The 16,985-nt window shown below is 30.3% G+C and overlaps 1 protein-coding gene across 1 annotated transcript in view; it reads left to right on the plus strand.

The window, feature by feature from the left end:
- Positions 1-7,707, plus strand: part of LOC135958487 (uncharacterized) — a 150,576-nt gene extending 142,869 nt beyond the window's left edge. Inside the window, exon 13 of the mRNA XM_065509395.1 lies at positions 7,602-7,707. Within this exon, the coding sequence (XP_065365467.1) occupies positions 7,602-7,707 (106 nt within the window). The remainder of the gene's footprint in view (positions 1-7,601) is intronic.
- The last annotated feature ends 9,278 nt before the right edge of the window (positions 7,708-16,985 follow it).

Raw genomic sequence — 16,985 nt, forward strand, 5'->3', positions numbered from 1 at the left:
ACTTTGCTAAATATTGTTAGTGAAAAAATTAGGAGTCCCTGGAAGTTATTCTAAAAAAAGTAAAACAAAAAAATTTTTCTTTCTATATTTTTTCAAAAAAAGTGCACGAAAAACCTATTTTTTGGGGATGAAATTTTTCCACCATACATATAATTTTCCGACCCTATAAAGTATATATATTCTGGATCCTTATAGATAGCGGAGTTTATTAAGACATGTCCGTCTGTCTGTCTGCTGAAATCAAATTTCTGAATCCCCCAAATAACTTACATACACGTTTCATTATTATCTCCGGAATTCTTCCGGTTCAATTGATATTTAAAATTTAAAAACCTATATCTGGATTACTAAGTCATTAATATATACAATAGGATATCTAATGATAGATACAGTGGTTGACAAAACAATGGAAACTTTTCCAAATATTTCATTAGTGGCCTAAAATCAGAAATAATTTTTTAAAAAATGTTAACATTTTTGTAGTATTTTATTTGTATACTTTTATTAACTTAATTTAACAAAAAACAAAGGACATAATTAATTAAATTCTAAAAATGAGAAAAAAAATTAAAAGAATTACGGCATTGACAAAACATTGGAAACTTGGGTATTATTTTAACAAATATGGTCTAAACTTTGAAATAACTCAATATTTTGTTGGGTATCCCTTATTTTTTATAACTGCTACACGTCGACGATGAATTGAACCAATTAAAGAGTCAATGGTCTCCTTTGAAATATTTTGCCATTCCCTTATAACCGCCTCCGATAAATCTTCCTTCCTGGTGTAATTTTGTGTTCTTATTTTACGATATACAATTTCTCATAGATTTTCTATGGGATTGAGATCTGGCGATTGGATAGGCCACTTCAAAACACGTACCTCGTTGGATTGTAACCACTCGGTTACAACCCTAGAGGTGTGATTCGGGCCGTTGTCGTGTTGGAATCTCCAAACTAGGGGCATATTTTCCTCAGCGTATGGATACATAACATCGTTTAATATGGTTCTGTATCCTATACCTGTCATGGTATCTTTTTTGTAATATGAATTGGGCCCATACCTTGCCATGAAAAACATCCCCATACCATAACATTGCCACCGCCAAACTTTACAGTCTTATTTGTGTACTTTGGATCTAATCTTTTTTCCTTTGATCTTATAAATGTTCTCCCATCACTGCCTCTTAAATTGTATTTGGATTCGTCGGAAAAGAGGACAGTATTCCATTTCTGTATCGACCAGTTTAAATGATCCCTGGCAAATTGTAGACGAGCTGAATGGTTCTTTTTAGAAATGAGTGATTTTTTCACAGGACCAGCCTCATTTGTCCAGCGACTACCTGTTCGGGTACTTATTTCGAATTTTAGGCTACTAACAACCTCTCGAGGAGTTATTTTTGGGAATTTTTTGAACTCTCTCGCTATTAAACTATCTTGTCTAGGAGTAGTCTTACGAGGTCTTCCACCTAAATGTTGAGTTTTTACAGAACCGGTCTCACGAACTTTCTTTATAATTTTTGAAACTGCTGATTTATTTATTGAATATTTGTCACAGATGCTTTTTTGTTTTAAACCAGCTTTAAAATCGTTAATTATTTTATTTTTTAAGTCTTCACAAATCTTAACTTTAGCCATTTTCGTTAACTTTGAAAAAAAACAATTATGCGAAAAACTGAGAAAAAGAAATTGTGAAAAATTACCAGAATTTAAAAATAAAATAAAAACAGGATGCTTTTTACATCGTTCTTTTAAATATTATTTTCGTTTTACACTTCTTTCTTGCAGAAGTTTAAAAGTTTCCATTGTTTTGTCAGTAGCGAAATAGTGAATATTTTTAATTTTGTTCCCTTTTTTCAGAATATAATTAATTATGTTGTATGTTTTTCAGTTAATTTATATAAATAAAACTAACGTATGGTGAAAGAAATACGAACAAATATAAAATTAACGAAAACAGTTGAAAAAAAATTTATTAAAATTCAAATTGTAATTAATATTTAAGCTTACATACTAAAGTATATTTACAAAAAAAAATTAGCTCTTTCGCGATTTGCTTTTCTTATTTTTTTGGGAAGATTACTCATTGAAGCCTGAATTCCTTCTGTATTTATACTTTTCAGCTCCTTTTTTATTTTCTGAATTAGGGAATCAACATTTTTGGCTCTGTATCCTCTTTCATAAACTTTTCGTTTCAAATTAGCCCAAAAAGTTTCAATAGGTCGCAATTGTGTAACATTTGGAGGGTTCATTTCCTTTGGGACAAATTCTATTTTTTTATTTTTCAAGTTTCCTATTGTGGATTTCGCATAGTGAGAGGACGCCAAATCTGGCCAAAAAATAATTTTTTGTTTTCGATGATATTTTTCGATAAAATTTTCAAGTGCTGGCACACATTTTTCATTGTAAACTTGGGCATTCACAGCTAATCCACCTTTAAAAAAAACTGGTTCACTGATACCACTTTCACTTATGGCTAACCATAACAAAACTTTTCCTGGGAACTTTGTCTTACGAATAAATTTAACTTTTTCGGTGGCGGCGTGACTAGAAGACTCAAAATAATGTTTTGGTTGTCATTCATTTCCTTCAACGGTAAAATATGTCTCGTCGTCCATTACACATTTGTACCATGATGAGCAAGAAAAGTAATTTCTGGAAAGCTCCCGTAGTCTATGTTTAATTACCTTTTGTTGAGCTTCGGTGGTAAATGGTGCTGTTCTTTTCTTCCTTTTCTGTACTCCCATGGATTCTAAATATTTCTTAATTGTGTTTTTGTCACAATTATATTTCCTACCCAATTGACGATATGATTTTGCACTGGCACCTAATACTTCATTTTTTAATTTAGAGCGTAGTTTGGAGTCTTGTAAACTGCATTTTCGACCAGATCCACTTTTTCTTTCAATTGGCATATTGTTCTCATATAGGTTTACTGTCTTGTAGATAAAGGTTTTTTGGAATCCCATGTCCTTAAAGTGCCAAAAAATTTAATTTTTGGTTTTATTTGGGTTTTCTTAACAAAATTTAACAATTAATTTTCGACGGTTGAGTTCTTTTAGTGCCATTTTCGAAACAAATATTAAATTGATCCGAACAATTTTATGTTTGATAAATAAAAAGACAGTACTCTTGAATTTACCGTATGTAATTTTTTTGTTAATGTCATGTGTCATTTTTAAATAGAGTGTTTTACTTGTTCGTATTTTATTCACCATACGTTATACAAGTAAAATACAAAAAAAAAATTATTTTAAAAAAATATTTTAAATTTTGGGCTACATATGGAATATTTGGATAAGTTTCCATTGTTTTGTCAACCACTGTCTTTCAAAGACCTTTGCAACGACGTATATAAGACCATAGTAAGTTGGACCTGCAATGGGTCAAAATATGAAAATATATTTTTAAAACCGAAATTTTTTTTCACCAAAAGTTTTTCTTTCGCTAAATATTAAAAAAAAATTTTAAATTTAAAAAAACAATTCGAAAATATTTTTTCTCAAAAAATGAAAAAAACTAGTTTGAAAAAAAAAATAAAATTCGTTTTACTTGTTCATTTTTAAAAATTGTTACTAAAGTGTATGATCTTAATTCGGTGCATAATTGGCAAAAACTGCATTTTCCTGGGGGATTTTATACCTATAGAACTAAAGTATAGCTATCAATTTTCCCCTCAACTCTTCATAACTTATATATTTCACTTTGTAAATAGAGTATGGAAAACAAATGTTTTGTTTTACTCAATTAACTTGTAAGTAAAACTTAATGCTGCGTAACAAATGCACTCATATGCCAATTAGCAACACATTTCATAAAAAAAGGTACTTTTAAAAGTCCCTGAAATTACACAGAAACAAATACACTTCAAAATAAACACACTCTCTGTTAAAAGTGTCCCATTGTTATTGTTTTCCTTTTGTAAACAAATCTACACTCAATAACACACACTTCCATACAAAAGTAACAGTAGTTTTGTTTTATGCTCACCCCTCTCTTCTTTTTTGTGCTCTTTTCTCATTAATTGTTGTTCAGTTCAGCTTTTGTATTCATTGTTTTCATGTTTTTATAGTTTTTTTTATTTTATTTTATAAATTTTTATAGTCATTTTTATCTTTATCTCGAAAATTATGTCAAATGACAAGAAAATTAACACCTCAAAGGACAGGCAGCCAAGCAAACTGGCAGCCAGTCAGTCAACCATGTAAACCTGGTTGGTCGGTCGGTCGTCGGTCTATACTGGCTTGCAAGCCCAGGGTGGCACACTTTTGTTTCTTGTTGTTGTAGTTGTCGTTTGTTTGAAAAAAAGCAAGTGGCAAAATGACATGCAAATATTATTATTGTTTTATTTGCATTTTTATTTTTATTATTATGTTTATTTAGCTCGCACTATATTAAATTTATGCTACAAAATCATAACATAATATTTAATGTTGCATACATTTAGGTGTTTCCCATAAATACGAACAGAATTTCAAATTCATAGACCATTTTCTCTGGAGGGGGGGGGGGTGTATGAAGGGGAGGTGTTTAAAGAGTGAACGGTTTTATGGAGTTGATTATCAGTTACAGTTTTGTGAGTAGCTGTAGGGCAAATGAGAAAATGTTTACTAAAACGATAAAGTTTTGTGGCTGTTGTTTATCGCAACAAATTGAAAATGTTTAATATTAACTAATGCATAAAGATTTAGATTAAATTAAGAAATTAACTTTGAAACAAATTGAAAGAGAATTTTGTTATTAAATAAAGGAAATGTGGAAAAGTTTTTAAAAAAAAATACAAGAACTATTTACAATATTTTTATACCTATCATTGATTTTGTCATTATGTTTGTTACACATCGAAATATTCATCACAGACAACAAAATCGAAAAAATTTTAAAGGCTTTTTAAACCACTACACAATTTTGATGTATTTTGGTTCCAGTAGTACAAATATGGTCCAAATTTTAAATTTCAATAATTTATATTTTTGAGTGATTTTCGGAAGTGGGCCTTATATGGGGGCTATGACCAATTATGGACCGATCACCATGAAATTAGGTCGTGTGATTTATGTCTATATTAAAGTTTACTATGTTGAATTCTGTGTGTATACCAACATCTTTAAGCGATTTATGCACGTTAAAGCGATTTTCGGAAGTGGGTCTATATGGGAGCTATGAGTAATTACGGACCGATCGTAACAAAATTTGGTGACATGAATTTTGTGTCTATAAAACTTATTTAGAGCGGAATTTGTGGAGATACATATATAAATTAAACATTTATGACCGATAAAGTCCAATTTCGGGAGGACATTTGTATGGGGGGTAGGTGAAATATGGACCGATTTCAGCCAGTTTCAATAGGCTTAGTCCTTGAGCAGAAAAAATAATATGTACCAAATTTCATCGAAATATCTTCAAAATTGCGACCTGTACTCTGCGCACAAGGTTTACATGGACATCCAGCCAGCCAGCCGACCAGACGGACGGACGGACGGACGGAAAGTTATTACAAATCGATCGGTATACTTTAAGGTGGGTGTTAGACTAATATTTTTGGGCTTTACAAGCATCTGCACAAACGCATAATACCCTCCCCACTATGGTGGTGTAGGGTATAATTATAAATTTGTTTAGGATTTTCTACACATAAAACTAATGATAACTTAAAAACGATTAGTCCAATAGTATTAAAATAAAATTAGAAAAATTGAAATTTACATAAGCTTTAATCCGTTTATATATTGCATTTCAATTGGCTAAGTAGTTTCGGAGTTATAATAACAAATTGAAGCAAAAAATAATTTATTTTATGTGAAAATATAAATTTTTTTAATTTAAAAAAATCATGAAAAATCGAAAACGCCCGAAATTGTTCAGATTTATTACTTTTTAGTAAAGCCACATATAATTGCAACAAAATGAGATATGGATCATAAAAATCTATTGAATTTTTTCGAATTTATTCACAAATTAGTGAATTCGCTCATTTTTACAAAATTTTAGTTTTTTGTATGAAATACAAAAAATTGAGTAGTTAGTGTTCTTCTTTCGATTGATTGAATTTTGAAAACATTTTTACCATGCTGTGTATAAATTTTCACATATATATTGCGTTTCGATCGGCTCAGTAGTTTCGGAGTTATAATAACAAATTGAAGCAGAATATATATTTTTTATGTGAAAATATTAAATTTTTTTGGTTTTTAAAAATTCATGAAAAATTTAAAACGGCTTAAATTGTTCAGATTTATTGCTTTATCGTAAAGCCACATATAATAGCAACAAAATGAGATATGGATCATAAGTATGGATTGATTCTTTTCGCATTTATTCACAATTAAGTGAATTCGCTCATTTTTACAAAATTTTTGTTTTTTGTATGAAATACATAAAATTGAGTAGTTAATGTTCTTCTTTAGAATTATTGAATTTTGAAAACATTTTTACTATGCTATGTACACATTTTCAGATATATATAGCATTTCAATCGAAATTCCAAGACGATTCACCTTGTCCGTCCGTCTGTCTGTTGAAAACACGAGCTGGATCGTCTTAGAATCTCATGAGGACCCAGAATGCCAAATTCAATTTTTTTTTGGAAAAGTGCAAAGTAATTGCCACCCTACTAACTAATCTTCAATGAAAACTTAAACTTTTTCTGAAGATGTCCAATAATTTGAATTTTCTTTTTTGCTTCTTTCTTTTAATTTCGTAAAAAGGTTGACGTTTTTCTTTTCAGAATTTTCCATTGTTTATTTATTCTAAATAAATTTGTTTGTTAATGACGGCAGTAATTAATATTAAATTCTTTACAAAATTTTCTAACATCTAACAAAAAAATTTGCTTAAAAAAAAACTAAACTGAAAAATAAAATCTCTGAAAAAATATCTTTGTCTTTTGTAAACTGTAGATGGTTTTAGTTATTTTAACATGTCAAGGATTTTTAACTTTTAAATATGTAAAATAGCTGCTGATACTGTGCTGTGAGTGGAGCAGTGTAAAAGTGCTTACGAAAAACTGTTTGCATGAAAAGAGTTGTTTTCGTTTTCATTTTCATGTTTAACTTTTTTTCACTTACAGTAAATACTGGCGGAGGGGAAGGTGTCCTGATTATGAAAGCTTGACTTCTATTTTCATATTTGATGTTCTCTTTTGGCCATCCTCTAACAGTTTATCATTGATAATTGTGTGTTTAAGTTTCAGTTAAACATAATTAAGTTTTAATTATGCCCTATATCTATCTCACTTAAAAGATATTTCTACAAAATCTTTGGTTTTTGTGGCTCTTTTAAAATAAGAACAAAACTGTCAAAGATTTACACTTTTACTGGCACTTATTTTTTGGAAACCTGCCTGACATTTGATTGACCACAAAATATGCTGACATATTCTGAGGAAATCTCATTAAATATCTTTAGGAATCCTTCATAGAGCCATTCAGTCAGTGTGAAGCAAAGAAAATAGTCCGAAAATTATATAAACAGCCAAATGGCTTTTTTCTTCTCTCTCTTTCTCTCAAAGATGAAATAAAAAAACACATTTAACTAGTTTTACGCTGTTGTGGTCGGCAATTGAATTCTTAACTTTTTTTTTCTTTCTTTCTTTTCAGCACTTTCAGGAGCAAAATTCCTTTTAATGGCACGCATATACACAGACTCATGCTGAACAACGATTACTACTATGTACATCTAGGCAAAGAAGGAGGCAAAAACTAGAAAGAAACTATTTTAAATTTTCATTTTCACATTAAAATGTTGAAAAGGGCAACAACAGCAGAAAACCAGTGAAAATAATAAATAGAGAAACGTAAGTATACATTTCATGTAAACAAGTGGTTAAAACAGCGTAATAGAAATTGTACACACTCTGGTACTGGAAATATGTTTGGGACTACAACAGAACAGTTGTAGTTGGTGATACGTGCAGTAATGCAGCTGTGGCAGTCACTACTGCCAATGAGCACACATTTTTTTAAGTATGCATATGAAGATGGTATTTTAACAGGAGGTGGAATGTTATTACAACACTCATACTTTTCTAGATTTAAACTGTCTCCAAATTAAAACACTTTTCTAGATTTAAACTTACTCCACAAAAGGAAACTTTTCTAGACTGTTTTCTGTCTTCAGAAGACAATTTTCTATAGGAAAACTGTCTTCAGAAGACAATTTTCTATAGGAAAACTGTCTTCAGAAGACAATTTTCTATAGGAAAACTGTCTTCAGAAGACAATTTTCTATAGGAAAACTGTCTTCAGAAGACAATTTTCTATAGGAAAACTGTCTTCAGAAGACAATTTTCTATAGGAAAACTGTCTTCAGAAGACAATTTTCTATAGGAAAACTGTCTTCAGAAGACAATTTTCTATAGGAAAACTGTCTTCAGAAGACAATTTTCTATAGGAAAACTGTCTTCAGAAGACAATTTTCTATAGGAAAACTGTCTTCAGAAGACAATTTTCTATAGGAAAACTGTCTTCAGAAGACAATTTTCTATAGGAAAACTGTCTTCAGAAGACAATTTTCTATAGGAAAACTGTCTTCAGAAGACAATTTTCTATAGGAAAACTGTCTTCAGACGACAATTTTCTATAGGAAAACCGTCTTCAGACGACAATTTTCTATAGGAAAACTGTCTTCAGACGACAATTTTCTATAGGAAAACTGTCTTCAGACGACAATTTTCTATAGGAAAACTGTCTTCAGAAGACAATTTTCTATAGGAAAACTGTGTCTTCAGAAGACAATTTTCTATAGGAAAACTGTGTCTTCAGAAGACAATTTTCTATAGGAAAATTGTGTCTTCAGAAGACAATTTTCTATAGGAAAACTGTGTCTTCAGAAGACAATTTTCTATAGGAAAACTGTCTTCAGAAGACAATTTTCTATAGGAAAACTGTCTTCAGAAGACAATTTTCTATAGGAAAACTGTCTTCACAGGACAATTTTCTATAGGAAAACTGTCTTCAGAAGACAATTTTCTATAGGAAAACTGTCTTCACAGGACAATTTTCTATAGGAAATCTGTCTTCACAGGACAATTTTCTATAGGAAATCTGTCTTCACAGGACAATTTTCTATAGGAAATCTGTCTTCACAGGACAATTTTCTATAGGAAATCTGTCTTCACAGGACAATTTTCTATAGGAAATCTGTCTTCAGAAGACAATTTTGTATAGGAAAACTGTGTTCGGAAGACAATTTTCTATAGCTAAACTGTCGCATTAAAAATTTGTGGACTGATCCTAGTTTTAGGACTGATCCAACCATTTTACATATCTTTTGAAGATACCCCATGTAGAAGTTTTCTAAAGTGAATATATGCATTTCGCATATAAAAGTCGTATCATATTCCCGTTTTAGTTTTTCTTTGTAGGATGAAATGATGGTATAAAATCGTGGCTGCATATAAGGGCAGTACATACTTTTGACCTATTTCTTTATATATTACGAATACATACAAATTGAAACTGAAATACTCTGGCAAACATATAAGTACACAGATTTTATGCATATAAAATACATACATATGCACGTACTTATACATATGTTTTTATGTGCTCCATTTACAATTGTAAGTGTATTTGTTTATACATTCATATGTATATGAATATATGTATGAATGTATGTTTGGGTACATAACGAAGTATATAACGAAATTGCATCATGTGTTTGCGATTATGGCGATGCTGATGATGTGGCTTTTGATGATGATGATGGTTGGTGGTCGTCATGAGGATTCTTTCCAAATGGTTTTAAATTGTTGTATTGTGTGTGTGTTTTATGTTTGGAATTGTTGAAAGTTATTTACTTCAATGCCAATTACCATTGTTTTGTTTGGTATTTATGGTCTATAAAAAATATCTTTCGTTTGGCTGATTTTGTTATTTTTGCAGAAGAGAAACTGCAGTAAATAAATGGATTAAGACGATTTGATTTTGATGAAAATACTTATAATATGTTATTGATGATGGGAGAATACATTTAAATCAGTCCTTTGTTATTACATTCCTTCGAGGATGTGAAGTGTGTTATTTTTTTATATAACAAACATTAAGATAATATTAATATTGAGACAGTTTTCTTATAGAAAAACATGTTCATTTTTAAGACATTTTTCTAAGAGAAATGTATCTGCTTTTGGAAGACAGTTTTCTTATAGAAAAGAAACAGTTTTCTTATAGAAAAGTGTGTTCTTTTGGAAGACAGTTTTCTTATAGAAAAGTGTCTTCTTTTGGAAGACAGTTTTCTTATAGAAAAGTGTCTTCTTTTGGAAGACAGTTTTCTTATAGAAAAGTGTCTTCTTTTGGAAGACAGTTTTCTTATAGAAAAGTGTCTTCTTTTGGAAGACAGTTTTCTTATAGAAAAGTGTCTTCTTTTGGAAGACAGTTTTCTTATAGAAAAGTGTCTTCTTTTGGAAGACAGTTTTCTTATAGAAAAGTGTCTTCTTTTGGAAGACAGTTTTCTTATAGAAAAGTGTCTTCTTTTGGAAGACAGTTTTCTTATAGAAAAGTGTCTTCTTTTGGAAGACAGTTTTCTTATAGAAAAGTGTCTTCTTTTGGAAGACAGTTTTCTTATAGAAAAGTGTCTTCTTTTGGAAGACAGTTTTCTTATAGAAAAGTGTCTTCTTTTGGAAGACAGTTTTCTTATAGAAAAGTGTCTTCTTTTGGAAGACAGTTTTCTTATAGAAAAGTGTCTTCTTTTGGAAGACAGTTTTCTTATAGAAAAGTGTCTTCTTTTGGAAGACAGTTTTCTTATAGAAAAGTGTCTTCTTTTGGAAGACAGTTTTCTTATAGAAAAGTGTCTTCTTTTGGAAGACAGTTTTCTTATAGAAAAGTGTCTTCTTTTGGAAGACAGTTTTCTTATAGAAAAGTGTCTTCTTTTGGAAGACAGTTTTCTTATAGAAAAGTGTCTTCTTTTGGAAGACAGTTTTCTTATAGAAAAGTGTCTTCTTTTGGAAGACAGTTTTCTTATAGAAAAGTGTCTTCTTTTGGAAGACAGTTTTCTTATAGAAAAGTGTCTTCTTTTGGAAGACAGTTTTCTTATAGAAAAGTGTCTTCTTTTGGAAGACAGTTTTCTTATAGAAAAGTGTCTTCTTTTGGAAGACAGTTTTCTTATAGAAAAGTGTCTTCTTTTGGAAGACAGTTTTCTTATAGAAAAGTGTCTTCTTTTGGAAGACAGTTTTCTTATAGAAAAGTGTCTTCTTTTGGAAGACAGTTTTCTTATAGAAAAGTGTCTTCTTTTGGAAGACAGTTTTCTTATAGAAAAGTGTCTTCTTTTGGAAGACAGTTTTCTTATAGAAAAGTGTCTTCTTTTGGAAGACAGTTTTCTTATAGAAAAGTGTCTTCTTTTGGAAGACAGTTTTCTTATAGAAAAATGGCTTCTTTTGGAAGACAGTTTTCTCATAGAAAAATGGCTTCTTTTGGAAGACAGTTTTCTCATAGAAAAATGGCTTCTTTTGGAAGACAGTTTTCTCATAGAAAAATGGCTTCTTTTGGAAGACAGTTTTCTCATAGAAAAATGGCTTCTTTTGGAAGACAGTTTTCTCATAGAAAAATGGCTTCTTTTGGAAGACAGTTTTCTCATAGAAAAATGGCTTCTTTTGGAAGACAGTTTTCTCATAGAAAAATGGCTTCTTTTGGAAGACAGTTTTCTCATAGAAAAATGGCTTCTTTTGGAAGACAGTTTTCTCATAGAAAAATGGCTTCTTTTGGAAGACAGTTTTCTCATAGAAAAATGGCTTCTTTTGGAAGACAGTTTTCTCATAGAAAAATGGCTTCTTTTGGAAGACAGTTTTCATATAGAAAAGTGTCTTCTTTTGGAAGACAGTTTTCATATAGAAAAGTGTCTTCTTTTGGAAGACAGTTTTCTTATAGAAAAATGGCTTCTTTTGGAAGACAGTTTTCTTATAGAAAATTGGCTTCTTTTGGAAGACAGTTTTCTTATAGAAAATTGGCTTCTTTTGGAAGACAGTTTTCTTATAGAAAAATGGCTTCTTTTGGAAGACAGTTTTCTTATAGAAAAATGGCTTCTTTTGGAAGACAGTTTTCTTATAGAAAAATGGCTTCTTTTGGAAGACGGAAATTCTTAGTTAAATCACAACAGTTGCTTTAAATATGATATCTTTTATTTTTCCTTTTTTAAAATCTTAATTAAAATATATGTATACACTTTATTAAATATAATCTGCCACAAATGATAATTCATTTAAAAACTAAATCGTCTTGTGGTTTAAAAAATCTTACCCCCTCAAACTATTAAAGTTATTTCTCCAAACACAAATGTCTTAAATTAATAAATTTTCATTTCAAGTTTCTATACATTTTCTTCTAAGCAGTGTGTGCAAGAGGAATGAAAATTAGGTTAATATTGAACCATTTAAGAAAATTTGAAAAAGAAAAACAAAACTATTTCTGCCACGCCACATTAAGAGTCATTTCAGACAGTCAAACAGCCAGTCATACGGTATGAATGTTGTTGGAAGAGGAAGAAGAACAACAACAAATTCATTAGCACGCACAAGCATGTCAGTATCAAGGAATGAATATTTAACGTATTAAACTAAAAGCACATCTATTAGAAGTGCTCGGAAAATGGGTGCAGTGGGTGGATGGGATTTGAATTGAGTGCAGAGAGTACAAGGACAAATCCATTTATAAGTAAAAGTTACAAATTAAGAACAAAATCATAAAAATATTAATCTAATGTTGACTTAAAGACACACAAAAATAATAAATTCCATAAATACGACGTTTGTTAAGACTGAAATTAGTATGAAGAAGCAAGAATAGAAAACGACAACATGTGAATCGAATTGGTGTTTGGTTAGAAATATAAATAAAAACTAGCATAACCCGGTGCACTTCGCTACCCCTACCCAAGTAAAATTAAAAAATATGAATGGAAATACGAAAATAACACATACAAAATTTTAAAATCTCTCAATTACAGTTCACCTGATATTCTAAAATAACTAACTAATTTTGTATGGGAGATACCACTCCACTACACTGCTCTGATCCCACCCATGTTTAAACCTTTTATGTAAATATCAAGCTTTACTTTAACTTTCCTTTATAAAGGAGGTGTCATTCCTACTAAGCCGATAATGCTTAGCCAAACTTCGAACAGGAATAAATTCGTTTTTAGCTAACCTGCGTAGAATGGTAATAAATTGCTTGATACAGAGTTTAAATTCTTTTAGAACTTGCCTTTAAGTTCGTAATAGTAAAAGCTAACTTTAAGTAATAGAAAACGGTACCCTTAAAGTTAACTTTTACTATTACGAACTTAAAGGCAAGTTGTAACAATGGCCCTTAGAATTATAGTTCTCCAGATATTCAAAATTAATTATTTACTATGTGCCACAACCACTAATGCAATCCCGACCATTTTTAGCCAATCTGTGTAAAATGGTAAGAGAGCTCTGCGGACAAAGTTTGAAGAACCTTGCAATTGTTACTTTGTATGGGAGGTGATTCACCTCCTTATCCGACCCCTCACATTTTGGGTGCTATGCCCTCTAATCTAATTCCGTCTATATTCAGCTAAACTCCGCACAGTAATAATATAAAAGTTAGCTTTTTAGTAATAAGCTAAAAGTTTAAACACTTTTACAATTATGGTTCTGCAGAACTACAGAACTGCCACGCCCACTATTTCAATCCCTAACAATTTCAGTGAAACTATGCAAAATTATAAAAGAGCCATTTAGACTAAGTTTGAAGAATCTTGCAATTATAGTTCACAAAATATTTAGAAATAACTATTTACTTTGTATGAGAGGCGACTCCCATTTTTGATTAAACTTCATGCAGTGATAAGTAACTGATTCGTATGAAGTTTTAAACCCGTCACAATTATAGTTCGCACTTATTATAAAATAACTATTTACTTAGTTATCTACAATTACATATTTACCCCCATATGCATAAACAGATTTATAAAACAAAATTTCCATTCAAAATTTGTTTTATAATCCTTTGACAAATTTAAAAATTGTTTATGCATTAGAAAACAAAAAAACACCTTCAAAATATAGTTTTTTAAGTGACTTGAAATTACTAAAGTCTTCTTCTTTGATTTCTATAACAACTCTCAATTAAAACAGAGCAAAATCAATTTTGTTTAATTGTTTCTCTTATTTATTTACAACAACAAATTGCTCAAACACACATTGTTTTGTTTACTTTTTAGCTTAAGGTTCACATGTACACGTTTTTGCATATGTGTTAGTAACATATTTAAACGCTTTTAACTCCTAAAAAACTGAACAGATTTCAATAAAATATATATTCTGCACTTCTGTGAATAAATCCCTTTAAAATGGTATATTTCTTTCCCAAATTGAATGTATAATGTGAGCGTAAAAGGGGTCTAAAGAAATCGACTTGCCTATTAATATTATGATGATACGAGTAGAGAAATACATTTGCTAGTTTATTTAGTTAAGGAAAATAACAGAAAATCTATTGCGTAGCTAGTGAAATTAGTGAGGCCCAGTATAAGAAAACTGTCTCCCAAAAGAAGATACATTTCTACAGGAAAACTGTCTCGGAAACGAAAACTGTTTCCCCAAAAGAAAACACATTTCTATACGAAAACTGTCTTCCAAAAGAAGACATTTTTCTATATGAAAACTGTCTTCCAAAAGAATACATTTTTCTATATGAAAACTGTCTTCCAAAAGAATACATTTTTCTATATGAAAACTGTCTTCCAAAAGAATACATTTTTCTATATGAAAACTGTCTTCCAAAAGAAGACATTTTTCTATGCGAAAACTGTCTTCCAAAAGAAGACACTTTTCTATATAAGAAAACTGTCTTCCAAAAGAAGATACTTTTCTATATAAGAAAACTGTCTTCCAAAAGAAGACACTTTTCTATATAAGAAAACTGTCTTCCAAAAGAAGACACTTTTCTATATAAGAAAACTGTCTTCCAAAAGAAGATACTTTTCTATATAAGAAAACTGTCTTCCAAAAGAAGACACTTTTCTATATAAGAAAACTGTCTTCCAAAAGAAGATACTTTTCTATATAAGAAAACTGTCTTCCAAAAGAAGATACTTTTCTATATAAGAAAACTGTCTTCCAAAAGAAGACACTTTTCTATATAAGAAAACTGTCTTCCAAAAGAAGACACTTTTCTATATAAGAAAACTGTCTTCCAAAAGAAGACAGTTTTCTATATAAGAAAACTGTCTTCCAAAAGAAGACAGTTTTCTATATAAGAAAACTGTCTTCCAAAAGAAGACAGTTTTCTATATAAGAAAACTGTCTTCCAAAAGAAGACACTTTTCTATATAAGAAAACTGTCTTCCAAAAGAAGACACTTTTCTATATAAGAAAACTGTCTTCCAAAAGAAGACACTTTTCTATATAAGAAAACTGTCTTCCAAAAGAAGACACTTTTCTATATAAGAAAACTGTCTTCCAAAAGAAGACACTTTTCTATATAAGAAAACTGTCTTCCAAAAGAAGACACTTTTCTATATAAGAAAACTGTCTTCCAAAAGAAGACACTTTTCTATATAAGAAAACTGTCTAGAGCATTCATGTTTATATTACAAAATCTGTCCTTATATGAACCATTCTAATATTTAAACAAACATATTAAGGTTTAAATGAATACTCTGCATGATATGTGTCTGTATTATATTGGTTCATGGTTATTGTTATTTTAACTGACTAAATCCATAAAATACAAATAATGACTTACTGCCTACTGTACTATTTACATCTATGAATTTCAACGTACTCATAGCTACCAATACAGTGGTAGGTCCACCATTACCATCATCTACAAACATCACTATAGTATTTTGTGCCAAAAGGCACCAACCAACCAAAAATATAAATATTTGACGTCACATCTTCATACTTTTTGACGTCATAATGTCTACGAGTTCTAGATTTATAAAGCAAAATAGGAGCATAGTGTTTACATTCTCCCATTGTTCTCGATGTGTGTGCAGAGAGCATAAGTTGTCTGGCAATTTGCCTCAAAGAGAATGACGTAGTTTTATCACAAATGAAAGCTCGAAAAACTCACAGTAATATTTTTGAATGAGGAAAACAAAGAGTTAGTGGGAGAGACAGAGAGAGAGAGAGAAATTATAACAATAAATATTCGTCCATTTTTAGAAAAGTAACTCTTTGAACCAGTTTACAACTGAACAAGTGGGTGGGTGTTCGAGGTGAGAGTGCATAGTTATGTGTGTAAGTGTTGTTGTTGCTGTTGTGATTATATTTTCTGCAACATGTTTTAAAAATAAAATTGGGTTAAAAGCTTTGCAGGGCCAAAAAAAAGTGGGCAACAAAAGAGGTTCAAAGATGTCATACAATTTAGCTAGAGGAGTATTAAACAAAAAAAAAACAAAAGTTGAACAACAACAATGTATGTATTTATATGTATAAAAGTAAACAAACACACACTCTCAGTTACAAACATACATGTTCATTGTTTACGAATGAGTACATTGTTGTTGTTAGATTGTTATTTTTGCTATTGTTATTGTACCTGGTCGTAAGTGAAGAAATGAAGAAGGACATCAGGGCCATTTTTATTTTGTTATTATTTTTGTTGTTATAAATTTAACAATGTTACTTTAAGTGTTTGAGTAAAAAGCTTTTCATTTTTATTTATTGTTTTGCTGTTGTTGTTGCTATTATTATTTACAATATAATTTTGTTGTTATTTTTGTTTCTGTTCGCCTTTTGTTATTACTGCTGCTGCCGTTTTCATACGTTTTAGTTTTCCTTTTTTGTACAAATTACGTTTTATTGTGGCCATTATTTAGTACGCGGCGGGGGACCACTATTCATAATTTGTTTGAAATTACGATAATATTTTTTGCAAAAAAACACCAGTGGGGGTTTTCGAATTAGTTACCGCCAGCTATCAAATGCATTGCTAAAATTAGCTAAATTATATTTTCATCCTTTTTTTATTTATAATTGTTGGTTAATTTCTGTTTGCGATGATTTAATG

Source organism: Calliphora vicina, chromosome 4, assembly GCF_958450345.1.
Source record: "Calliphora vicina chromosome 4, idCalVici1.1, whole genome shotgun sequence".
NCBI classification, from domain to species: domain Eukaryota; kingdom Metazoa; phylum Arthropoda; class Insecta; order Diptera; family Calliphoridae; genus Calliphora; species Calliphora vicina.